Raw genomic sequence first — 25,579 nt, 5'->3', positions numbered from 1 at the left:
TCTTCTTAAAGTGAAAGTCTGTCTGTTTTTCCCCTTAGATTCGGCATGTGGAGCATTGAGGCCGCCTACGGGAAGGATTTCACTACTTCTGGCACCGTGAAATTTGAAGTGAAAGAATACGGTATTTTCCTCCGCTAAAGCATGAATTCTTAAGTAATATATATATATATACTTCTGTTCCTTTAAAGGGATTCTGTCATGATTGTTGTGATGTAGTTTTTATTTCTAAATGACACTGCAAATAATTCACTGTGCAATATAAAATGTCATCCCTGAACCAGCAAGTGTATTTAGTTGTAATATTGGTGTGTAGGTGCATCTCAGGTCATTTTGCCTGGTCATGTGATTTCAGAAAGAGCCAGCACTTTAGGATGGAACTGCTTTCTGGCAGCCTGTTGTTTCTCCTCCTCAATGTAACTGAATGTGTCTCAGTGGGACCTGGATTTTACTATTGAGTGTTGTTCTTAGATCTACCAGGCAGCTGTTATCTTGAGTTAGGGAGCTGTTATCCGGTTACCTTCCCATTGTTCTTTTGTTAGGCTGCTGGGGGGAAGGGAGGGGGTGATATCACTCCAACTTGGAGACTGAAGTTTAAGTGGGAAACTGACAATATGTCTAGCCCCATGTCAGATTTCAAAGTAAAATATTTTGAGAAACGGATTTCAGTGCAGATCTCTGCTGGAGCAGCACTATTAACTGATGTGTTTTGAAAAAAAACATATTTCCCCATGACAGTATCCCTTTAAGCAATAAACTGTGGGACTCCTCCTTTAACACTTACCTCTCTTTCGTTTGCTTGCAGTTTTGCCAAAGTTTTTGGTTTCGATAGAACCGGAGCAGAACTTCATCTGCTATGACAAGTTTACGGAGTTTTACATCACAGTGAGGGCGAGGTGAGACAGGTTCCAGTAATTGGACTCTGTTTTTGTTTAGTGTAAAGGTTGAACCCCGTACTCCTTGGGGGTAGGGGGCATCCCCAAAGTTTGGGAACCTCTTGTCCTACAATAATACTCTTTTCTTTCACAGGTACTATTATGAGAAACTGGTTGAAAATGCAAAAGTCTACATTCGTTATGGGCTAATCCAAGATGGCGAACGAAAGATGTTGCCTAAGTCCATTGATCTGCTGACGGTAAGAAACTTAGAAGGCGCATTTGCCTTCAGACAGGCCGTATGCTGCGTTTTTATTCAGCTTTTATCATACCTGATCCCAGATGAACAACGGAGAAAGCGTCTTCCAGCTGAATAGCCAAAAGGCACTGCAAGAACTGGGATACTCATCCTTGGAAGAAGTCGCCGGATCTTATTTGTACATAACCGTGTCTGTTGAGGAGTCCACAGGTAACGACCATTATATGCTATCAAACATGGGGGGAGGGGACCAGAAATAGGTAACGGTAGAAGGTACAGGGAAACCGTCCTAAGTCGCCCGAAATTTCCTTGTGCATTGGCGCTGGCATTCTCTCATTATAGCAGGGGGAAGGCAGTTCGGGGAGAGGTGATTAGTCACCAGGCGACTAAATCTCCCAGAATCTGCCCGTGTGCTAGCTCCCTTAACGTTGGCTTCTTGGCAACATTATCTTGAGTATACAGTTCTTCAGATAGTGGACTTATTAGTAGGGATGCACCGAATCCAGGATTCGGTTCGGGATTCAGCCAGGATTTGGCCTTTTTCCCGCCGAATCCTTGTGCCTGGCTGAACTGAATCCGAATCCTAATTTGCATATGCAAATTAAGATTTATATTCATTTCATATTTGCATACGCGGTAATCGGCCGAATCTTTCACCAAGGATTCTGGGGTTCGGCCGAATCTGAAAGTAGTAGATACGGTGCATCCCTACTTATTAGTGACTAAATGGATAATGAACATTCCAATATACCGCTCTTGCACAAATTGAGGTCTAAAAAATAAAAAACAGCTTTTATTATTGCGAATACATTCAAATCTATATTGACCCCATATACATGGCCTAACGCGTTTCATGCTTTGCCAGCACTTCACCAAAGGCTCAGTCATAGGCTCAAGGCACAGTGGGGGTCATTTATAAACACTGGGCAATAACCCATGGCAACCGATCAGAAGATTGCTTTCACTGCTCAACCTGCAGCTAAAAAAAAAGCTAATTACTGATTGGTTGCTATGGGTTACAAATGCTAATTTGCCCAGTGTTTATAAATGAGCCCCAGCGTCTTGAGGTCCTTTTATACTGGGACATGGAAGCTGAAGTGTGATGGATTTAAAGGGGTTGTCTCCATAGCCCAATCAGGTCTGCTCCGGCTCTCTGGTTTAGGCTCAATGGTGCAACCTCAAATAGCCAACGTTTCTGCCTGTTTCTTAGGACTTCTATGGTTAAAAGAAGAAGGTGTTGGGGCACTTGCTATTATAAAGGCTCCATCTCCCATTATCTCCAGAATATAAGAGCCACCCTACACCCTAAAAAAAAAAGACCTGAATGAGAAGTAGATCTGCCCAATCAAATCTCCTGAGCTATGGAATGCCAGTATTGGTGGCCCACAGAGTGTGGTTGCTTTTGTCCAGGGATGTCGACTAGATAATTGGCCACATATAAAATCCACACGTCACCTGACTGCAGATATAACCATGTGCTTCTCTCAGGCCGCGTGGAGGAAAGTGAAAATGCCGACGTCAAGTTCGTTTTAAGCCCCTTCACCTTGAAGCTGGTCGGGACCCCTCTCTTCATGAAGCCGACGTTACCGTATTATATCAAGGTTGGTTTGCCCTCGTTATTTCAGTTTCTTGCCCTTGTTTGGCATCGCAGTATGGCTGCTGCAGGGTTATTTATTAGGGATGCACCGAATCCACTATTTTGGATTTGGCCGAATCCTTTGTGGAACATTCGGCCAAATAGCGAACTGAATTCGAATCCTAATTTGCATATGCAAATGCACATTAGGGATGGGAAAGGAAAAAAATTGCTTTACTTCCTTGTTTTGTGACAAAAAATAACCTGAAATCCCGCCCTGCCCACAATTTGCATATCCAAATTAGGGTTTGGTTTCGGTTTGGCCAGGCACAAGGATTCGGCCGAATCCGAATCCTGCTGAAAAAGGCCTAATCCTGGCCAAATCCAGAACCAAATCCAGAACCAAATCCTGGATTCGTTGCATCCCAATTATTTATTAAAGTCAGAATGCCAAAAACTCGATTTTTTTAATACTATTGAATCCAAATTTTTAGCTGGAAATATAAACCTTTACATTTTTCAAGATTTATTATACCCAGAGAATGGAAAAAGTCCAAATCCGAAAATACGGCATCTCAGACCCGCCGAGGCTGTATATAAGTCAATCGGAGAGGTCCCTGTCCTATTTGGAAGTTTTTGTGGTGTGCGCCAAAAATCAAAAAAATTAGTCCTAAAATCCGACTACTTCTGACTATTTGGGGCAAAAATCCAAAAAATTTTCGTGAAAAAACGTGTAATTCAGATTTTCTCTCAGTTTTAATCATTCCCCAATCCAATTCAATTGTGCTTTTTTTTATTAATAAATAAAATCCAATTGCGGATTGTAGTTTGGTGGGCCTTTTTTTTTTTTATCTAAAAATATTTTAAATTTGGATTTTGATAAATTAGGTGGAGGAATGACTCCATAGAACTAACCGGCTTTCTAATTTTCTAACCAGGTCCAACTAAGAGACACGTTGGACAAACCTGTGGGAAACATTCCTCTAACCCTGTCTGGGGATATGGTGAAAGAAGACGGATCCCCGGAAGCCTTGATCATTAAGCAACAGAGGATTAGTACGGACAGGAATCATGGCATTGGCCTGTTCATCTTAAATATCCCATCCGATATAGTGTCTCTGGATTTCACAGTGAGGATTTACTTTTCTTGTTTGTTTTAAAAGATTATCACACAGGGTGCTCTTTATTCGTTTTCTAGATATCAACAGTGCCGCCTGCTGCTTATTTCAGCCACAGTTGGCTGAAAATTAACTTAGTGAGCCAATGAAAGTCTTGTGATGCTGTGCTGCAGTGAGCAGAGATGATTTCCTCTGATATTTCACACAACAGCTTGTACCAGTTCCCTAATTTGTTTTTTGTATATTTGCAGATAAAGACAGACGATAGCAGCCTCCCAGAGGAAAACCAGGCGACAGCTACTCACGTGGCAGTTTCTTACCAGTCGCTTACCAAGAGTTATCTGTATATTAACTGGGCCAGAGAAAGAGAAGTTCTGCATGTCAACAACTTCCTAAATGTCCAATTAGTTCCTAACAGCCCGTACATTGCCAAGCTGAATCATTACAGCTACCTGGTGAGTATTTAGATTCATTATACTAGAGTACAGGTATGGGATCCGTTATCCAGAAAGCTCCGAATTACGGGGAGGCCTATTGGGTTTATTTAATGTTTATATGATTTTCTAGTAGACATGACGATCCAAATTACAGAAAGATCTATTATCCAAGGCCCCGAGCATTCTGGATAACAGATCCCAAATACTTTAGCCACTGAAGTGAACATTCAGTATGTAAAGGACAAGTGTAACTCCTCATATCTGTGCTGCTATACACACCACCATTAAGAGCCCGTTGCCGCACAAGGAATGTTGGATCAGCTAAAAAGCAAATTGGCCCCACAAGGAAAATAGAAATAAAAAATGAAAAGGACAAAGATAGAATGTAATGTGATGAAGATCAAGCAGGAATCACATAAAAAGCATGATGTGTCTGTGAGGGGCGCGAATTACATATATATATATATATATATATATATATATATATATATATATATATATATATATATATATATATATATATAATAGCATAGTGTGGGGGCCCCTGGATCTTGCTGAACTATAACTCCCATCATGCTTTAACGCTTCATTATATGTTGAAAGGTGTGAGAATTGTAGTTCAGCAACACAAGGTTTAGAAACAGTAACCAGATTTTCCCTATTCAGCAGGGCTGCAATGACTCGCATATATATTATTATTATTTATTAGTATATTTATTAGGTACTAAGCTAATAGCCAGCCAGGTGTACGCTAAAATTACATATTAATAGCACTTACTGTACAGCTAATTGTTTATTTAAGCCAAGGATACAAGGCCTCGTACATAGGAGTAATAACACTATGAGATTTATTTATACAGGTGTAAAAAAACATAGTATTTATATTACGGAATATCCGTCTCCCATAGGAGCAAATTCACTAACTGGCGAAAATTCGCCAGCGCTGGCTTCACATACGTAAATTCGCATGGACAATGCTAATTCACGAAGATCCAAAGTTGCGCACAGGGTAACGAACACTGGCGAAGTTGTCCTAGCGAAAATACTCCAGCAGTTCGAAGTTACGCTAGCGTTGCCTAATTTGCATACGGAGTGCAGTTAAAGTACAATGGCCGTATATGTTGCAGCAAATACATTACACTACACAAGACCGGGAACCTTAATAAAATTATATAGAGTTCTTATATTGCCCTACACATGGACCCACAGTTTAGTTTAGGTGCCATATGTTAGCAAATGTAGGGGGGAAGGAGCCTATCACCCTGTGAAAAGGAAAAGACGCCAGCGTTTTTTGGGACTTAGAAAAATGTTCAACTTTTTTTTGAGGAGCTCCTATCTACTCTATTGCACTTCGCCTGGTCTGAGGTGGTGAAGGCAAGTCTGGTGAAAGAGGTAACTGTCAGTAAAATCAAAAATTTAGTGACTTTGCATAGTAACGCTCTTTCGTCAAAGCGAAAATTCACCTGGCGTTAGAGTGCGAAGTTGCGCCAGAGTCTTTCTCCTTGGCAAAATTACGCCAGCGACCGTTAGTAAATCGGCAAAGTGCCGAAATGACATCAGACTGCCAAATTTTCACCAGCGTAAGCCACTTCGCCCTGTAGTAAATTTCCCCCATAGTCTCTGTTTTATCTAAATAATCCAAATCTTTAAAAATGATTTCCGGTGTAATAATAAAACAGTCGCTTGTACTTGATCCCAACTAAGATATAATTAATCCTTATTGGAAGCAAAACCAGCCTATTGGGTTTATTTAATGTTTACATGATTTTCTAGTAGACTTAAGGTATGAAGATTCTATTTACAGAATGATCGATTATCCGGAAAAACCCCAGGTCCTAACCATTTTGGAGAACAGGTCCCATACCTGTATCTTTCAAAAAGCCATCAATACATATTGTAAGCAGCAGTCCTGCCCTGCTTTATGGCAGCTGAGATTCTAGCTATCTGTATAACAGAACATTCTGTCCCAGTGGCTGCACAGATCCTATCTGATCCCCATTGTAAGCAGCAGTCCTGTCCTGCTTTATGGCAGCTGAGATTCTAGCTATCTGTATAACAGAGCATTCTGTCCCAGTGGCTGCACAGATCCTATCTGATCCCCATTGTAAGCAGCAGTCCTGTCCTGCTTTATGGCAGCTGAGATTCTAGCTATCTGTATAAGAGAACATTCTGTCCCAGTGGCTGCACAGATCCTATCTGATCCCCATTGTAAGCAGCAGTCCTGTCCTGCTTTATGGCAGCTGAGATTCTAGCTATCTGTATAAGAGAACATTCTGTCCCAGTGGCTGCACAGATCCTATCTGATCCCCATTGTAAGCAGCAGTCCTGTCCTGCTTTATGGCAGCTGAGATTCTAGCTATCTGTATAACAGAGCATTCTGTCCCAGTGGCTGCACAGATCCTATCTGATCCCCATTGTAAGCAGCAGTCCTGTCCTGCTTTATGGCAGCTGAGATTCTAGCTATCTGTATAACAGAACATTTTGTCCCAGTGACTGCACAGATCCTATCTGATCCCCATTGTAAGCAGCAGTCCTGCCCTGCTTTATGGCAGCTGAGATTCTAGCTATCTGTATAACAGAACATTCTGTCCCAGTGGCTGCACAGATCCTATCTGATCCCCATTGTAAGCAGCAGTCCTGCCCTGCTTTATGGCAGCTGAGATTCTAGCTATCTGTATAACAGAACATTCTGTCCCAGTGGCACATTATGTATGTATTAGGGATGTATCCAGGATTCGTTCAGGATTCGGCCTTTTTCAGGAGGATTCGGCTGAATCCTTCTGCCCAGCAGAACCGAATCCTAAGGGAGGGAAATCGCGTTACTTTTTGTCACAAAACAAGGAAGTACAATTTTTTTTCCCAATCCCACCACTAATTAGCATATGCAAATTAGGGTTCGGTTCAGTATTCGGCCGAATCTTTCGCGAAGGATTTGGGGTTCAGCCGATTCCAAAATAGTGGATTTGGTGCATCCCTAGTATGTGTGTATATATATTTATTTATAATTGTTTTTATATGTTTTGTGCATTAGGTCATATCAAAGGGGAAGATATTACAGTTTGGAACAGTACCAAGAGTGCCGGGTTCCAATTCTCAGAGCCTGAACCTTCACATAACAGCAGATATGGTTCCCTCTGTGCGCCTCTTAGTTTACTACATTGTCACTGGAGATGCCACCGCTGAGCTGGTTGCCGACTCCATCTGGGTGGATGTGGTGGAGAGTTGTGTCAATCATCAAAGCGTGAGTATGAAGTCTCGTCGCTGTTTCACGGCAATATATATTATAGTTGCCTTTTCCTTATGATATAAACGCTGTCTAAGTCAATGTTCTTAATGGAAGTCTTTCCCGGTCCTTTAGGTGCAATTGTCCAAAAGGGAAAATATCATGAAACCTGGACAGACGTTTTCCATGAAGATTTCAGCTCTGCCAAAGTCATTGGTGGCCTTATCTGCAGTCGACACGGCTCTATATGACGTGGGGAAAAGGTTCCAGAGGCCTTTGGAAACAGTTAAGCCCTTCCCGCTGTCTCTGATTTGGCTTTTTAAAGGGATACTGTTTTTTTCAAAGCTCATCAGTTAATAGTGCTGCTCCAGCAGAATTCTGCACTGAAATCCGTTTCTCAAAAGAGCAAACAGATTTTTTTATATTTAATTTTGAAATCTGACATGGGGCTAGACATATTGTCAGTTTCCCAGCTGCCCCCAATCACGTGCTTTGATAAACTTCAGTCACTCTTTACTGCTGTGCTGCAAGTTGAAGTGATATCACCCCCCCCAGCAGCAGAAATAATACACACCAGTAGATTTGACTGCAGCCTAATATGCTGCTTGTACAATTTACTGCAGGTTCTAAGGAAGATCGAAGAGAGTGACCTCGGCTGTGGGGCTGGAGCCGGGGAGAACAACGCGGATGTATTTAGACTGGCCGGCCTTACATTCCTGACTAATGCTAACATACAAGCTTCTCAAAAATACGGTACCTACTTGCAGTAATAGGGTATAGCTTATTATGTGCCCAGAGCCAGGGCCGGACTGGGAGTAAAAAGCAGCCCTGGCAAAAAAAATCAAAGCAGCCCACAAATGCGTGCTAGTCTTTTACCTATACACACACACATATATATATATAATATCCTTATCATTTACAGTCGGGGGTACATTATCCCTTATAATACATGAGTAATACTCAGAGTTCCCTGTATAACTCAGCCTGCAGCCTTGTGCCTTTATATGATCACAGAACCCCTCAGTGACTTCTAATATCCTTATCATTTACAGTAGGGGGTACATTATCCCTTATAATACATGAGTGATACTCAGAATTCCCTGTATAACTCAGCCTGCAGCCTTGTGCCTTTATATGGTCACAGAACAACCCCTCAGTGACTTCTAATATCCTTATATATACCTCCCATCCCCCATATACACTCTGTGCTGCACTTACCTACACTATCCCCTGATATTTACCTCCCATATACACCCACATATACAGCAAGCAATAGGACAGTTTCCTGCCTCAATACCCTGTAATGTGACAGTTAATTTTAAAACAGCAGAATAGGGAACAATGCTATTGTCTTCTGTCTCTACTCCCCTGAAACAGTTAATTATAAACAGCAGCAAGCATAACCAACAATACCATCTGTCCTGTGTCCTTAAAGCCCCCCCCCTTTCCAGCAGCCAGTATGCCTAGAGAATTTACGATCCTTCTTGTGACCCACGTTAACTTTAAACAGCAGCCTTCCAATAAGAGTGTGCACTTCTCCAGAGCAGCAGAGAACAGGCGCTCAGTGCAGGCCAATCCTCCCACATTCTTTTATTGAGAGACGTGCACACTCTTACCTGTCCCGTGCTGTTTAAAGTTAAATGGTACAGCAGACCAAAGCCACAAGACGGATCATAATGTATTGCTGATTAAAAGATTCATGCTATTAGAATGAAGTTTAGGTCAGCGCTGCTGCACTGCTCCTACATGAATATGTTTACCTTTGAAGAGTAGAGCGCTGCTCGCTCAAACACAAGCAGGTCATCAATCTCGTAGGAGGTGGGCTGGGCTAATTGCAAGGGCAGGCATCAGGAGAATGCACGCTCCTGCGTGCACTCTTAGCATATAATCAGAAGAGGCTGCCCACAGATCTTCCAGTCTCCGCCCTCGTGGCTCAGCCCTCCCCCTGTCCTAAAATGCTTGCCGTAAACCTAAAGTAGACGGCAGGCATTTTTTCTAAAGTAAGCACCGCATCTAATAAGGAAGAGTGTGGCCCACTTCAACACAGAATAGAGCGGCCCCTCGGGCATTTGCCCGAATTGATACATTACCAGTCCGGGCCTGCCCAGAGCATTCCTTCTCTGTATATTTGTATTTATACATATGGGAGGAGGTGCCATATTGATTCCCTTAGACAGTACAGTATGAGGGTATAGCTTATTGTGTGCCCAGAACATTCCTTCCTTGGTTCTTTTTTTATGCATGTGATTTTAATTTGTCTTAAATGTATTATAGCTGTATATTCTAAAGTAACTAATGCTTCCTTTCTAGCACTGAAGTGCAATGAAGTTTTAAGGCCTAAACGGTCGTTTAATTTCAAAGATGAAGTAGACAAGAAAGGTAAGTGGTGTAAATTCAAAAAATTAAGCAAATTTATATTTACATTTACACAGCAGTCCTGTCCTGCTTTATGGCAGTTGAGATTCTAGCTATCTGTATAACAGAACATTCTGTCCCAGTGGCTGCACAGATCCTATCTGATCCCCATTGTAAGCAGCAGTCCTGTCCTGCTTTATGGCAGCTGAGATTCTAGCTATCTGTATAACAGAGCATTCTGTCCCAGTGGCTGCACAGATCCTATCTGATCCCCATTGTAAGCAGCAGTCCTGTCCTGCTTTATGGCAGCTGAGATTCTAGCTATCTGTATAACAGAACATTCTGTCCCAGTGGCTGCACAGATCTTATCTGATCCCCATTGTAAGCAGCAGTCCTGCTCTGCTTTATGGCAGCTGAGATTCTAGCTATCTGTATAACAGAACATTCTGTCCCAGTGGCTGCACAGATCCTATCTGATCCCCATTGTAAGCAGCAGTCCTGTCCTGCTTTATGGCAGCTGAGATTCTAGCTATCTGTATAACAGAACATTCTGTCCCAGTGGCTGCACAGATCCTATCTGATCCCCATTGTAAGCAGCAGTCCTGTCCTGCTTTATGGTAGCTGAGATTCTTGTGCCATGCTCATAAAGTAACAAACAGTACAGCATTAATATAATGGGTCAGATTATGATAACAGTATTATGTAGTGACCTAAAATTTGATAAATCGTATTCTCTCTCCTTTCAGCCAGCACATATACAGACAGAAACATGAAGAAATGCTGTTATGATGGTGTGAAATGTTTTCGGGACGAAAATGATTGTGCAGCTGGAATCAACAGAGTCTCAAAACGTTACAGCAAAAAGTGCATCAACGCTTTCGAAGTTTGCTGCTTGTTCGCAAAAAGTCTACAGGAAAAGATGGACGCACAAATCCAAGATGTTGGAATGGGAAGAATGTGTAAGTATCAGTCGAAAATCCCTATGAGGCCTTGTCAGGACCATCCTTGATCACCATTCTGCAGTAAACATTTCAATGGTAAAACAATGTTTTTTTTTGTCTCTTAAAGGGAAACTGTCAAACCTATAAAATGTTATCAATATGCTCCCAAAATGTAGTGGAGGCTTTTTAAATCTGTTTCACCTATAGATCTGACTATTTATTTCTCACAATGAAAGTTACCCTCTAAGCTGGTTTTTCTGCTTTTCCTTTCTCCGCTCTTTTCCCGTAACATTTGTTAAATACAACTTCTTCCAGATCTCCGAACTGTTTTTGATATCGATGAACCTCAGATCCGAAGTTACTTCCCAGAGAGCTGGATGTGGGAGGAGCATTTGCTTGATAAGTAATTATTTCACCTTTTTTTTCTTTGTGGGTGTGGTTGGTCAGGAAAGGGGTGGGATCACATTACATTGTGGGTGTGACAAAGCTAAAGCTGTGTATTACTGGTTAGCTGCAGTTTAATGGAACCCCAATAATCTCCTTTTCCCTCCTGTTTCCTATAAAACTGATCTCTGTAGTCGCGGTGAGAAAACGTTATCGGTGACTCTTCCAGATTCTCTGACCACATGGGAATTTCAAGGCGTCGGCATGTCCGATAAAGGCAAGTAGACTGGGGATAAATGAGGCTTTTATTATTTGGGGGGAGCATGGTAGACGTCGTAAAAGTCAGAAATGACAGTATTTTACTCCTTTCCTCCCAGGTCTCTGCGTGGCTGATCAGTTCAAAGTGACGGCGTTTAAAGACTTCTTCATAGATGTTCAGCTGCCGTATTCCATTGTGCGGGGCGAGCAGATCCAGATCAAAGTTGTGGTCTTTAATTACAGGAATAGTGATGCTAAGGCAAGTGGAGCCCCCACTGGGTACTTGCAGTGGGAGTGAGAAGTCTGTGACTCAAGCAGTGGGCTGGGATAGAACACTCTAATGGAAACTTGGAGTGGGAGTGGGAAGTCTGTGACTCAAGCAGTGGGCTGGGCTAGAACACTCTAATGGAAACTTGGAGTGGGAAGTCTGTGACTCAAGCAGTGGGCTGGGCTAGAACACTCTAATGGAAACTCGAGTGGGAAGTCTGTGACTCAAGCAGTGGGCTGGGCTAGAACACTCATATTGCTGCTAAAATGGGGAGGACTGGGAAGTCTGTGACTCAAGCAGTGGGCTTAGCTAGAACACTCTAATGGAAACTTGCAGGGGGAGTGGGACGTCTGCAACTCAAGCAGTGGGCTGGGCTAGAACACACATATTGCTGCTAAAAGGGGGAGGACTGGGAAGTCTGTGACTCAAGTAATGGGCTGAGCTAGAACACTAATTGAAACTTGCAGGGGGAGTGGGAAGTCTGTGACTTAAGCAGTGGACTGGGCTAGAATACTCTAATGGAAACTTGCAGGGGGAGTGGGAAGTCTGTGACTCAAGCAGTGGGTTGGACTAGAATACAGTCATGGCAGCTTACAGGGGTGGGCCAAGTTATCACAAGGAGGAGCTAGCAACTTAATGTAAGTGGACTGGCCTAACAGCAGCTCATAGTGGGAGGGGCAAGGAACCTTTAACTGGGTTGGACTCAATTTGTAATGTTTGCAGTTTAATAACTTCTTTATGGCAGGGTTGTGTAACGGTGTCGGTGGGAAAAGAGATTTGTCTGTTCAGTGACACATCCCCCAGGAGTGGGTCAAGAGAATGTTACAGACACACCCTCTCCGCCACATCACTGACCCCTTTTACCTTCAGCCTCCTGCCCCTGGAAGTGGGGCTCCACCCTATCTCCTTCACCCTCAGCTCTTCCAGCCAGGAGACCGTCAAGAAAACATTACGAGTAGTGGTAAGTACCAGTTATATCTAACGGGGGAAATATATCCTCAATATGTCAATTAAACATGAATGTATGGCATTGTCAGTAATGTAGCACTTTATCTTAATATAGCCAGAAGGTATTAAGAAAGAACGGAATGCGGGATTTACACTGGATCCCCAGGGCATCCGCGGTATGTATGTTAATAATTATATGTATGGACGGGAGCTGCCATATTGTTTCCCAGACACCATTGGTTCTCAAGCAGAGAATAGGCTAGACCTTGACTGAATGGGAGTTATGGTGAAATATGGGGCGAGTTCTTATTTGTACCCTGGGTACCCCTGGAACTATGGCAGGGTGACACCCCAATGTTTCTATATATCTGTAACCTTGTTATGAGCTAAGGGGGCCCAGTCTGAAGGTCAGTTAGGGGGAGATTTGGGGTGAGTGCTTATTTGTACCCTGGGTACCCCTGGAACTATAGCAGGATGACACCCCAATGTTTCTCTATATCTGTAACCTTGTTATGAGCTAAGGGGGCCCAGCCTGAAGGCCAGTTAGGGGGAGATTTGGGGTGAACATTTGTTTCCTGTGTACCCCTGGGACTAGTAGTAGTACCCAGTGAACTTTGTGTGGTTGTAGTGATGCCATAATAAAGGCTGTCTGTTCATTTTATTGCAGGTGTCGCACAAAGACGTCAAGAAATAAGCTATAAAATCCAATCAAACATTGTGCCAAAATCAAAAGTCAGCCGGATTCTATCTATTAGCGGTAATTTGATGTTTTTTTTTTGTTTTTACATTAGACATTTCAGATGGGGTCCTGGGGGCCTCTGGCTTGTGTTCTCTAAGGGATTTGTTTTGTCTTTCTAAGGGATTTGTTTTGCCTTTAATAACATCCCTCAACACATTCTGTCAATGAACAGGAAACATTCTGGGTGAAGTCATCAACACCGTCGTGAAATCAGAAGGAATCAACTACCTGGTCAGTCTCCCGAAGGGCAGCGCCGAGACTGAGCTCATGAGGGTGGTCCCTATATTTTACGTGTACCACTATCTGGAGAAGAACAAGCGATGGGATCTGTTGGGGACCAACATCTTGGCTGCACAGATTGACATGCAGAGAAAGATGAGGGAAGGTAATTTGCGAATTAACATTTATCTTCCAGGTTGTTTGGTTGAAGCACTGGTTGGTTGCTATGGACAGTAATGTTAGCAACCAAAATACATCATTCTACAAATTAACCAAAGGAGCAAATTCCTCCTTGAATCTAATTATCTTCCAATGTTTTATTTTTTAAGGTGTAAACAGTATCCTGTCATTCAGAGGGAAAGATTTCTCCTATAGTATTTGGAAGGAGGGGAAACCAAGTGCATGGTGAGTAACCGTTGGGGATGTCTATCAATGGGTTTGGATTTTACTTAACCTTTAATTTTATGACACTTTAAAGGGCTGGATAATTAAAGGCCAAGGGTTTCATGTTGGCTTAAATTTTATCTGCATATTGTTCAGGAACCCTCTTTGGAGGATTTAGTATTCAGTGAAACCCCAAAAATGATCTCCTGCACTGCCGATACACAGACTTAACATATATTCCTGTCTTCTCAGGTTAACTGCTTTTGCCTTGAAAATCTTTGGGGAGATGGAAAAATATGTATACGTCAATAAAATGTCGGTGTGTAACAGCATTACCTGGTTACTGGACAAATGCCAGCTGAGAGACGGCTCGTTCATAGACCAGTCGGGCTACCAACCCGGGAAGCTGCAGGTATGACTGGTGCAACGCACGCATGGTTGTTCACCTTTTAATTAAACGTTAGTATGATGTAGAGAGGGATATTCTGAGACAATTAGCAATTGGTTTTCATTTTTTTATTATTTGTGGTTTTTGAGTTATTTCGCTTTTTATTTAGCAGCTCTCCAGTTTGCAATTGCAGCAATCCAGTTGCTAGAGTCCAAATTACCCTAGCAACCATGCACTGATTTGAACAAGAAACTGGAATAAGAATAGAAGAGGCCTGAATAGAAAGATGAGTAATAAAAAGTAGCAGTAACATGAGTAGCCTTACAGAGCATCTGGTTGTTTTTAGATGGGGGTCAGTGACCCCCTGGAAAGAGTTAGAAGCAAATAATTCAAAACTATAAAAAAAAAGAAAAGATGAAGGCCAATTGAAAAGTTGCCTAGAATTAGCCATTCTATAACATATTAAAAGTTAACCACCCCTTTAATATCCCTCATTAGATTTACACCAGTCTATAGAGCAGCTGGATCAGAGCCCTGTGTTTTTGTGACGACACCCCAAAGAGAAGATATTTAATCATTTTCCTTTTAATGGGCCACTATATGTTCTCGCTTTCCAGGGATTTGAGCTAAGCAAATGCCTGTGCTGAGTTATATGGAATAAGCAAGCTCAGCACTGAGAGCTCCTTACGGGCTAGGATTGGGATCTATTATCCGGAAACCTTTATTCAGAAAGTTCTAAAATACAGGAAGGCTGGAGATCTTCCATCTGCATTTAAATCAAAGAATTCACTTTTTTTTTTTAAAGAAAAAATGTCTTGATCCCAGCGAAGATATAACTAATTATTTTTCTGTAGGCAAAACAATCCTACTTGGTTTATTTAATGCTTAAATTAATTTTCTTAGTAGTCTTAGGGTCAGGGCACACAGGCAGATTCGGGGCGATTAGTCGCCTGGCGACACATCTCCTCTTCTTTGGGGGGGGGCGACTAATCTCCCCGAACTGCCTTCCTCTTGAGGCAACTTTGGGCAACTAAGGAAAATGAATCGCTCCGAGTGCCATCCCGCCAGCAATTTCCATTCTAGCCGGCAGGGAGGCAGTTCGGGGAGATTAGTCACCCCTAAGAAGAGTAGATTTTTGCCGGGCGACTAATCTCCCTGAATCTGCCTGTGTTCCCTGACCCTTAAGGTATCAAGAACCAAATTATGGAAAGATCCCTTATCTGGAAAACCCTAGCTCCCGAGTATTCTGAATAACAGGTCCCCTCACAGCCCCCCTCTACTTTCTGTACGGCCCTTTGCAAAAAGTTGGCAACATCTAAGTGGGGCTGTTTCACCCCCAAACAATTGCCCAAGTTAAACAATTCTGATATGTCTGTATATACAACATCCCATAATAATATCCTAATACTAATCCCATGCAACGGCTTTACAGGGCACTGTACCCAGCAAATCAAAAGAAAGAAGCTTATATCTCACAGCCTATGTGTTTATCGGGATTCAGAAATCCTTTCACATGTGCCCTCTGGAGGTAAGTTAAGTTCTGTGCTGCTGTAAGTACTTTCCACATCATCTAGGTTTCCCTTTATCCAGGCTTTCCATTTGCTGGAGCAAGGAGAAGCATTAGTTGCCCCTAGATGTTTAGGTTTAGCTGTAATATTGGGGTGGAGGCGGTATCTCCTGAGCTTTGAGAAGGAGCCAGCACTTCAGGATGGAACTGCTTTGAGACATTGTATTTTACCACGACATGGGTCACACTCACTAGCTCCATCTAGTGATCGACATGAGAAAAGCACCAAAGCAGAAAAAACCCTGTTTTTTTTTCAACTTAGTGCTATTCTCATGTCTACCACTAGCTGGAGATAGTGAGCACAACCCATGTCGTGGTATAATACAATGTTGTGGTAAAATACAATGTCTCAAAGCAGTTCCATCCTGAAGTGCTGGTTCCGTCTCAAAGCTCAGGATCAGGCACAAAGCACTGAGATGGCTGCCTCCACACCAATAGCACAATTTTAGGTAGATGCTATCTGGTTAGTTGCCCATTGTTCTGTTGATTGGCTGCTTTGGAGGAGAAGGGAGGGGGATGATATTTACTTGCAGTAGAGCAGTAAAGAGTGACTGAAGTTAATCAGAGCACAATCAAATGACTGGAGGCACCTGGGAAACTGACAAAATGTCTAGCCCCATGCCAAAATGAAAAAAAACACCATGTTTTCCTGTGACATTATCCCTTTAAGCTCTGATGTTTATATTAGTAGAATTAATAAAATAGAATAAGATTATTCTAAGTAAATGGTAAGTTTAAGAATAACTATAATGAAATCTTCCTAAATATCTTTGTCTCAGGAAGTGAAAGAGGGTTTGAGAAGAAGCGAGGAGTATTTGTCTAAAAACATCAGAAGAGCCAAGAGCACCTTCACTCTGGCTATCATGGGCTATGCCCTGGCAAGTTGGGACGTGTCTTTGGCCAGTGTGAGATACGTCAAAGGGGCCCTGGAAAGGGAAGCCTACGTCATCGAATCAGGTCAGTGGAATATATTGTGTTTGTGTAGAACAAGTGAAGGTTCAAGTGGGGCAGAAACTTTGGCCACTCCAACAGCTAATCATATCCCTTCTCTTTGAGATCATAGTGGGATCAAAATGTTGTCTGTGATTGGCCACCAGCAGCTGCCAATCAGCTTTTAATTGCATATTGCAGTAATAAAAGCAGCCATCTCATTGGTTGGAATACTAACGCAGGAAAGGTTGTTAGCGTTACAATCTGCTTTCTCTTGCAGATATCTGTGGGACACAGGGACCATGGGTTTAGCTTCTACCTTCAGGAGGCAGGACACTAGAACAAAAACTGACTCCGCCCCCTTAAGCTATACCCCCCACTCACCGCAGGGGAGCTCAGTTTTTCTAGTGTCCTCAAGGAGTCAGGATGTTAATCCAGTCAGGATTATTCTGCGGCCAGACTTTGTGTTTGGCACCAGGGGTTGTCCTGGAGTTCTCTGCTTAAGGGAATCTCCTTTTAGGCTTCCCCCTTCGTGGGATATCTGCACTGGGGCGACTAAGTCTCTTATGGAGCGAGCCACACAGCACTCAATGGTGTCATGTAACATGAGCCGCAGCTGTCCAGAGCAGAAGGCTGAATGCGGGCATCCTGTGAGATGATGGATGTCCAGGGTCTGTGAGTATTGGCGTTTTTACGCTGGAGCAACTATTTTGGCGAGTAATGGTGGTTTTTGTGCCCCCCTCAACCCCACCCCGGGTCCTATTGTGTCTTCCGACTGCGGCACCAGCGTGTTCTGTTAGGCGCGTGGGGAAGGGCGCACCTGGAGGTTATTTCAGTGAGCCTGCGTTCCACTGCGGAACGCATAGGCGGTTCTCGGTTGGCGATGACGCATCACTTCCGGCAGCGCCATTTTAAGTGCGCAAGTGATTTGAGCAGCGTGTGGCTGCTTGCGGCCAGCCAAAATTCAACGCCTCAGGGAGAAAAGGTTGTCGGCGGCTAGGAACAGCATTCCTAGCGCGCGTGTGCAGGACCTGTCCAGTGTTTCTAGCCGGTGCTACGTTGACTCAGCAAGACAGTACTTTTTCACGTCAGACACAGGGGCCAGGGGCTGGGAGAGGGTGCCGAGGGGGGCAGGCACAAGGGTAAAAGCTTCTTCAGAGCTACCTTAGAGTGTTGTGGTTTTTAAAAAAGATTTAAAAAATATATAAAAATTTAAAAAAAAAAAAAAAAAAAAAAAATTTTTCCACCATGGCGGATAAAAAGTCTGAAGGACCGTTTGCTAGGACCAGTCATGCTGTTTCTAAAGTTAGATATTTAGCATGCTCCAAGTGCCGCAAACGCCTACCAGCTGGTCATAAAGAGACCTTATGCAGTAACTGCGTTCCGCCTTCTTCGGCTGAGGGGTCACTGAGGGCTCAAGAACTGCAGGAAACTGCTGTGTCAGACAATAGGGAGGATAATTCTCCTCCGCATGTACCGACCGCCACTGCTCAAACTCACATAGTCGCTGAAGTAGCCCCGCCTGCATGGGCAACCCAGTTATCTTCAGGCATTCCTAAATTGGCGGCATGCTTAGATAAACTTCTAGACAGACTAGATCAGGGTACAGTGGAACCTAAGACCCGTGCCCACAAACGTGCAGTTCCTTCAACATCTCTGGAACTCAGTGAGGAAGAATCTATAGCCAATTCTCCTACAGAGGATGATTTTTCACAAAGTGAAGGTGAAATATCAGATGACCAAGAGGATAATGAGGAGCCGACTAGATCCTCAGAATCTATAGACAAGTTAATTTTGTCAGTAATCAAGTGCTTGGATCTCAAGGAATCTGAGCTTTCATCAGATTCTTCTCAGTTAATGTTTAAACGTCAGAAAAAATCGGTACCAATATTTCCTTCTCACCCTCAACTAGACAACATTGTTCAGTCCGAGTGGGAACAACCGGAGAAGAGATTTCAGGCTAATCGTCGTTTTCAAAGACTTTATCCGTTTCCAAAAGAAAATACTGACAAATGGGGTTCTCCTCCATCTATAGATGCTCCGGTTTCTCGGCTGTCTAAGAATACAGCTCTGCCGGTTCCAGACGCATCGTCCTTCAAGGACTCTATGGACAAAAAATTGGAAGGACTGTTGCGTGCCATTTTTTCCTCATCAGGAGAATCCTTAAGGCCCATTTTTGCAACGGCATGGGTAAGCCGAGCTCTTCAGACTTGGATTTCATCCTTGATGGATGATATTGCTTCAGGAAGACCTAGACAAGAACTTCTTGACATTACTTCACAAATTAAGGATGCATCCGATTATATTTGTGAGGCATCTCTTGATGCAGCCCAAGTAGTAGCGCGTACTTCAGCATTATCGGTGGCGGCACGCAGATCCTTATGGTTGAAACTCTGGTCAGCAGATCTATCATCAAAGAAATCTCTTACCACTCTACCATTTAAAGGAAAACTTCTGTTTGGGTCGGATTTGGATAAAATTATTAGTCAAGCCACAGGGGGCAAGAGCACGCTCCTTCCCCAAAATAAACCTCGGTCCACTTTTCGGAAAGGACGATTTTTTCGTTCCCCACGCTACACCAAGACTTCAACTTCCAGGGACTTCCAGTCTCAGTCCTCAGGAAACAAAAACAGATTCCAGAATAAGTTCAAGAGCAACTGGCAGAACAGACGAAACCAGTCAAAGCCGTCAGACAAGTCATCTTCAGCATGACTACCAAATCGATCTCAGTCTGCAACCTACAGTCGGGGCCAGGTTGCTTCACTTTCAAGAGGTTTGGCGAAGAACCACTCAGGATTCTTGGGTTCAAAAAATTGTATCCCGAGGGTATCAGCTGGAGTTTTCTTCCACCCCTCCATCTCGATTTTTCATGTCAAGAGTGCCAACAGAGCCACAAAAGAGACAAGCCTTTTTCGCAGTAGTACTCAATCTAGTACAGGAAAAAGTCATTGTACCTGTTCCCCCAAAGGAAAAATTTCGAGGGTTCTACTCAAACCTCTTCATTGTGCCAAAAAAGGATGGCTCCTTCAGACCAGTATTAGACCTAAAAAAGCTCAATACATTCATTCGACCAGCTCATTTCAAGATGGAATCCCTACGTTCAGTAATTGCCAGTATGAGACCGAACGAGTTCATGGCCGCACTAGATATCCGGGACGCGTATCTTCATATCCCGATTTTCCAAGTCCATCAGAAATACTTGAGGTTTGCTTACCTAGGACTACATTTTCAATTCGTAGCACTACCATTCGGCCTAACCTCGGCTCCACGGATCTTTACCAAGGTGATGGCAGCAGCGGCGGCATCTCTCAGAGTACAAGGGATATCCATTACGCCCTATCTGGACGACATTCTTCTGAAGGCGCCATCTCACCAAGAAGCACAGAACAATCTGGCCCAAGTGATACAATCACTGACAAGCTTGGGTTGGATAATCAATACCACAAAATCAAAATTAGTTCCCAGCCAAAAACTAAAGTTTTTAGGTATGATTTTCGACACAAAGAATCAGAAAGTTTAATCTGCCACAGGACAAGATAGAGAATATTTTAACGTTGGTACGACGTCTCGCCAAGACTCCGAACACTACCGCTCGGTTTGCCATGAGAGTACTGGGATCCATGGTGGCCACAATAGAAGCGGTTCCCTTTGCGCAGTTCCATCTCAGGGAATTACAATGGAACATTCTAACACAGTGGAACAGAACAAATCTGTCTCAGAGAATAGTTCTACTTCCCAAGACCAAGGTGTCATTGGCATGGTGGCTGAACTGCAACAACCTGTCCAAAGGGAGGAACCTTGCAGATCCCCAATGGCGGATCCTCACTACGGACGCCAGTCTAAGGGGCTGGGGGGCAGTGTTCGGCACACTCACAGCTCAGGGGATTTGGTCATCAGCAGAAACTCAACTGCCAATAAACATTCTAGAACTAAGAGCGGTGAGAAGGGCTCTCAGTTATTGGCAACAGATAATGAAGGGAATAGCCATCCGAGTTCAATCGGACAACGCGACAACGGTGGCTTACTTGAATCACCAAGGAGGTACTCGCAGTCGACAAGCACTCCAGGAAGTAAGCCAAATTCTGTCTTGGGCGGAAAAACACAATGCAACTCTATCCGCAATATACATTCCGGGCCTCGAAAATTGGGAAGCCGATTATCTGAGTCGACAGACACTGGACCCAGGAGAGTGGTCTCTAAAGCAAGAAGTGTTCACCTTGATCACAGAAAGATGGGGAATTCCGGACATAGATCTTATGGCGTCAAGAGCAAACAGGAAGGTACAACAATTCATGTCTCGTTGCCGGGATCCTCTAGCACTCGCAGTGGATTCCATGACGGCTCCATGGGAGTTCCAACTAGGCTACGCATTTCCCCCTCTTCCTCTGCTACCCAGGTTAATTCGAAGAATTCAAAGAGAAAATCACACAGTGATTCTAATAGCACCACACTGGCCTCGACGAGCATGGTTTTCCGATCTGATAAATCTGTCCAGAGAGGATCCATGGCCACTACCGAATCTACCAGATCTACTATCTCAAGGCCCCATAGTACATCCCAACTCGAAGATGCTCAATTTGACGGCATGGCTATTGAGACCCTAGTGCTGAAACGAAAGGGGTTTTCTTCAGAGGTAATAAAGACCATGATAGCAGCAAGGAAACCAGTCTCGTCGAAGACTTATTACAGAGTGTGGCGTTGTTTCAAAGATTGGTGTGTTCAAAAAGGAATACCTTTTGAGGACTGTTCAATTCCTGGCATTTTAGAATTCCTTCAAGTTGGGTTGAATAAGGGACTGTCTCCGGCATCATTAAGATCCCAAGTATCAGCACTTTCGGTTCTGTTTCAAAGGAAGCTGGCAATTAATGCGGATATTCGAACATTCTTACAAGGAGCAACTCATATAGTTCCTCCATATAGAGATCCTCTTCCTCCGTGGGACCTGAATTTGGTGCTGTCGGCATTGCAGGGTCCTCCGTTTGAACCCTTGGCTTCCATTCCTATGGCGTGGCTTTCCTGGAAAGTGGCTTTTTATTAGCTATTTCGTCAGCGCGCAGAGTATCCGAACTGAGTGCTCTATCATGTCAACCACCCTTCTTGACATTTCATCAGGATCGAGCGGTTCTACGCACCATTCCTTCATTTGTACCCAAGGTCATATCGGATTTTCATATCAACCAAGACATCACAGTACCATCGTTCTGTCCTCATCCTAAATCAGCTAAGGAGATTGCCTTGCATGCCTTAGATCCTGTAAGAGCCATTAAGTTTTATTTAGACAGAACCAAGGAATTTCGGAAATCATCTTCATTGTTCATCATTCATTCAGGAATACGCAAAGGTTTTCCGGCATCTAAAACGTCCATATCCCGATGGATAAGAGAAACTATTAGACGCGCCTACGTGGCCAGAGGAAAAACTCCTCCAACACTCATCAGAGCCCATTCAACGAGAGGTGTCAGCACTTCATGGGCCTTCAGGAATCACGCCTTAGCCGAACAAGTTTGCAGAGCCGCAACATGGTCCTCTATCCATTCATTTACAAAATTCTATAAATTTGAGGTCTTTGCGGCATCGGATGCACGCTTCGGGAGGAAGGTATTACAGGCCGCGGTAGTTTAAAGACTTCGGCCTCGCTTCCTCCCTCCCTATTAGTTGGGACAGCTTTGGTATGTCCCCATGGTCCCTGTGTCCCACAGATATCTGCAAGAGAAAAGGGGATTTTGTGTTACTCACCGTTAAATCCTTTTCTCTTCAGCAGTCTGTGGGACACAGGGCATCCCGCCCAGGAAGCGATTCCTCAGACTGTTATTCGCCATCAAGTGGTTGTTTGTATATAGTTATGGAGTTCTATTTCTTCTTGGTTAATTCAAAACTGAGCTCCCCTGCGGTGAGTGGGGGGTATAGCTTAAGGGGGCGGAGTCAGTTTTTGTTCTAGTGTCCTGCCTCCTGAAGGTAGAAGCTAAACCCATGGTCCCTGTGTCCCACAGACTGCTGAAGAGAAAAGGATTTAACGGTGAGTAACACAAAATCCCCTTTTCTGTTTTAGGCGATCTCCCTATTCAGCGATACTGGAAAGATTCTCTCAAAAAAGTGGATGACACCACCCCAAGTGTTGAGACCGCTCGCATGGTGGAAACAACGGCCTACGCTCTACTCATGTACCTGAAACTGGCACTGAAAGACTATTATAACCCAGTGGTGCTCTGGCTGAAGGAGAAACAGAGATACGACGGCGGCTTTTACTCAACCCAGGTACCTGTATTCCCCTGTACTAAGCACAGTTCAGCAGGAACAGCCCCCTAAGTTTGCTCATAGTCTGTACAGAGAGATCCCATAAAACTATGGCAGCATAGGTATTCCCTGTACTAAGCACAATTCAGCAGGAATAGCCCCTAAGTTTGCTCATAGTCTGTACAGAGAGATCCCATAAAACTATGGCAGCATAGGTATTCCCTGTACTAAGCACAATTCAGCAGGAACAGTCCCTAAGTTTGCTCATAGTCTGTACAGAGAGATCCCATAAAACTATGGCAGCATAGGTATTCCCCTGTACTAAGCACAGTTCAGCAGGAACAGCCCCCTAAGTTTGCTCATAGTCTGTACAGAGAGATCCCATAAAACTATGGCAGCATAGGTATTCCCTGTACTAAGCACAATTCAGCAGGAATAGCCCCTAAGTTTGCTCATAGTCTGTACAGAGAGATCCCATAAAACTATGGCAGTATAGGTATTCCTCTGTACTAAGCACAATTGAGCAGGAACAGTCCCCTAAGTTTGCTCATAGTCTGTACAGAGAGATCCCATAAAACTATGGCAGCATATGTATTCCCCTGTACTAAGCACAATTCAGCAGTAACAGTCCCCTAAGTTTGCTCATAGTCTGTACAGAGAGATCCTATAAAACTATGCAGCATAGGTATTCCCTGTACTAAGCACAATTCAGCAGGAACAGTCCCTAAATTTGCTCATAGTCTGTACAGAGAGATCCCATAAAACTATGGCAGCATAGGTATTCCCTGTACTAAGCACAATTCAGCAGGAACAGCCCCCTAAGTTTGCTCATAGTCTGTACAGCGAGATCCCATAAAACTATGGTAGCATAGGTATTCCCCCTGTACTAAGCACAATTCAGCAGGAACAGTCCCTAAGTTTGCTCATAGTCTGTACAGAGAGATCCCATAAAACTATGGCAGCATAGGTATTCCCTGTACTAAGCACAATTCAGCAGGAACAGTTTTGGGTGTTTCCAGTTTTGAAGAGGCAAATAAGTCACTGAGGCAGGTTACTGGAAGGAAACTATTGTTTGGTCTCATTACTTGTATCTGGAACAGGACACAGCCATTGCCCTTGAAGCTCTGACTGAGGTTTCCATTGTGGATAAGAAGCTCACATTAAACATGGGTGTCCAGGTGTCCTACAAGAAATCCGGAGACTTCAAGAATTACAGACTGACAGAGACATCGTCTTTCACGGGGCCAGAAGAGGTAAGGCTACACCCACAATGCAACCTTTTGCCCAAAACCTCAGTTGAGGTGCAACTTGCAGCCACCGCATCAATCAGTCTTTCACCCCCTCTCGCTGTTCTAATATTGTCTGTGATTATTTTAATCCTCATTAACTTGTCTTTCATCTAGGTGCCCCTTCCAGAAGATATCATTGTATCCACGTCTAGTGCCAACGGGATTGCTTCAGTGCATGTAGGTCTTGCCTTTTATTCCTTCCCTCTCTGTTCTTACCCTGTGTTTCCATATTAAAGGGGTTGTTCACCTTTAAATTAACCTTTAGTGTGCGCTAGAGAGGGATATTCTGAGACAATTTGCAATTGGTTTTCATTTTTTATTATTTGCAGGTTTTGTTTTTAAGCTTTTTATTCAGCAGCTCTCCGGTTGGCAGTTTCAGCAATCTGGTTGCTAGGGTCCAAATTCCCCTAGCAACCATGCGTTGATTTAATTATGAATAGAATAGGAGAGGCCTGAATAGAAAGATGAGTAATGATAAGTAGCATTAATAATACATTTGTAGCCTTTGCTTTTAGATGGGGCAATTTGAAGGCTGGAAAGAGTCAGAAGAAGACAGCAAATAATGAAAAAACTATAAAAATAAATAATAAAGACCAACTGTAAAGTTGCTTTGAATTATTCACTGAACCACTCCTTTAATTTCAGCACCATTTTTAGAAGAGTTTCCCACCGCTCCCCCTGCTCATCGTTATAGCCAACAGCAGAGCCTAATCAGTGGGCTTAGCACCCCATTCCCATTCCTGGTAGGGTTAAAGACCGACCCTACTGTATGACAAGGGAAGAGTTAAGAGTGGTGAGGACTTTGTCTAATGATCAGATACTTGTTGTTAGTCATTACTATCAGCCAATTGAAACTAAGCTGGTCAGAAGGGTGTCCAAACGCAGATGACTCTGTCTATGGGTCGCACAATCCACCTCAGGCTGCAAGGGGGGCAGGATCACCCCTAAGTTTATCCCTAATGGTATATCCCCAGGCAGAGGGCTCATCCCCACTCCATGAACGAATTAGTCCCTTTTTAACCATATTGCCCTGCAATAACCCAGACTTACCTGTTTCTCTCTCTCTCTCTGTGTTTTCCAACAGGTACAGACTGTCTACAGCATCATCAGCCCGCCGCAGGAAAAATGCCGGTTTGATCTCAGAATTGGGAAAAAGCTGAACTGTTAAGTATTTGATTTTTTTCACCTTT

General features: G+C 43.5%; 1 protein-coding gene across 6 annotated transcripts in view; it reads left to right on the top strand.

Annotated features, from left to right (window-relative positions):
* c5.L (complement C5 L homeolog) overlaps window positions 1-25,579 on the top strand; it is a 64,890-nt gene that overhangs the window by 10,059 nt on the left and 29,252 nt on the right. For all 6 annotated transcript variants that reach the window (XR_005963200.1, XR_005963199.1, XR_005963201.1 and 3 more), the window contains exons 6-32: window positions 39-121; window positions 803-893; window positions 1,027-1,132; window positions 1,215-1,341; window positions 2,620-2,732; window positions 3,646-3,837; window positions 4,077-4,280; window positions 7,294-7,503; window positions 7,621-7,770; window positions 8,109-8,238; window positions 9,796-9,864; window positions 10,587-10,799; window positions 11,097-11,184; window positions 11,360-11,442; window positions 11,543-11,682; window positions 12,437-12,652; window positions 12,755-12,815; window positions 13,307-13,396; window positions 13,551-13,763; window positions 13,927-14,002; window positions 14,234-14,393; window positions 15,802-15,897; window positions 16,716-16,893; window positions 22,916-23,121; window positions 24,201-24,353; window positions 24,504-24,566; window positions 25,474-25,552. Coding sequence is in view for 3 of the 6 variants with exons in the window: in XM_041572360.1 (XP_041428294.1) it covers window positions 39-121; window positions 803-893; window positions 1,027-1,132; window positions 1,215-1,341; window positions 2,620-2,732; window positions 3,646-3,837; window positions 4,077-4,280; window positions 7,294-7,503; window positions 7,621-7,770; window positions 8,109-8,238; window positions 9,796-9,864; window positions 10,587-10,799; window positions 11,097-11,184; window positions 11,360-11,442; window positions 11,543-11,682; window positions 12,437-12,652; window positions 12,755-12,815; window positions 13,307-13,396; window positions 13,551-13,763; window positions 13,927-14,002; window positions 14,234-14,393; window positions 15,802-15,897; window positions 16,716-16,893; window positions 22,916-23,121; window positions 24,201-24,353; window positions 24,504-24,566; window positions 25,474-25,552 (3,590 nt within the window). In the remaining 3 variants the exon portion in view is untranslated. The remainder of the gene's footprint in view (window positions 1-38; window positions 122-802; window positions 894-1,026; window positions 1,133-1,214; window positions 1,342-2,619; window positions 2,733-3,645; window positions 3,838-4,076; window positions 4,281-7,293; window positions 7,504-7,620; window positions 7,771-8,108; window positions 8,239-9,795; window positions 9,865-10,586; window positions 10,800-11,096; window positions 11,185-11,359; window positions 11,443-11,542; window positions 11,683-12,436; window positions 12,653-12,754; window positions 12,816-13,306; window positions 13,397-13,550; window positions 13,764-13,926; window positions 14,003-14,233; window positions 14,394-15,801; window positions 15,898-16,715; window positions 16,894-22,915; window positions 23,122-24,200; window positions 24,354-24,503; window positions 24,567-25,473; window positions 25,553-25,579) is intronic.

Source organism: Xenopus laevis, chromosome 8L (assembly GCF_017654675.1).
Source record: "Xenopus laevis strain J_2021 chromosome 8L, Xenopus_laevis_v10.1, whole genome shotgun sequence".
Classification (NCBI taxonomy): Eukaryota; Metazoa; Chordata; class Amphibia; order Anura; family Pipidae; genus Xenopus; species Xenopus laevis.
Note: the sequence above shows the minus strand (reverse complement) of the source record. Positions and strands in the feature narration are given on the sequence as shown.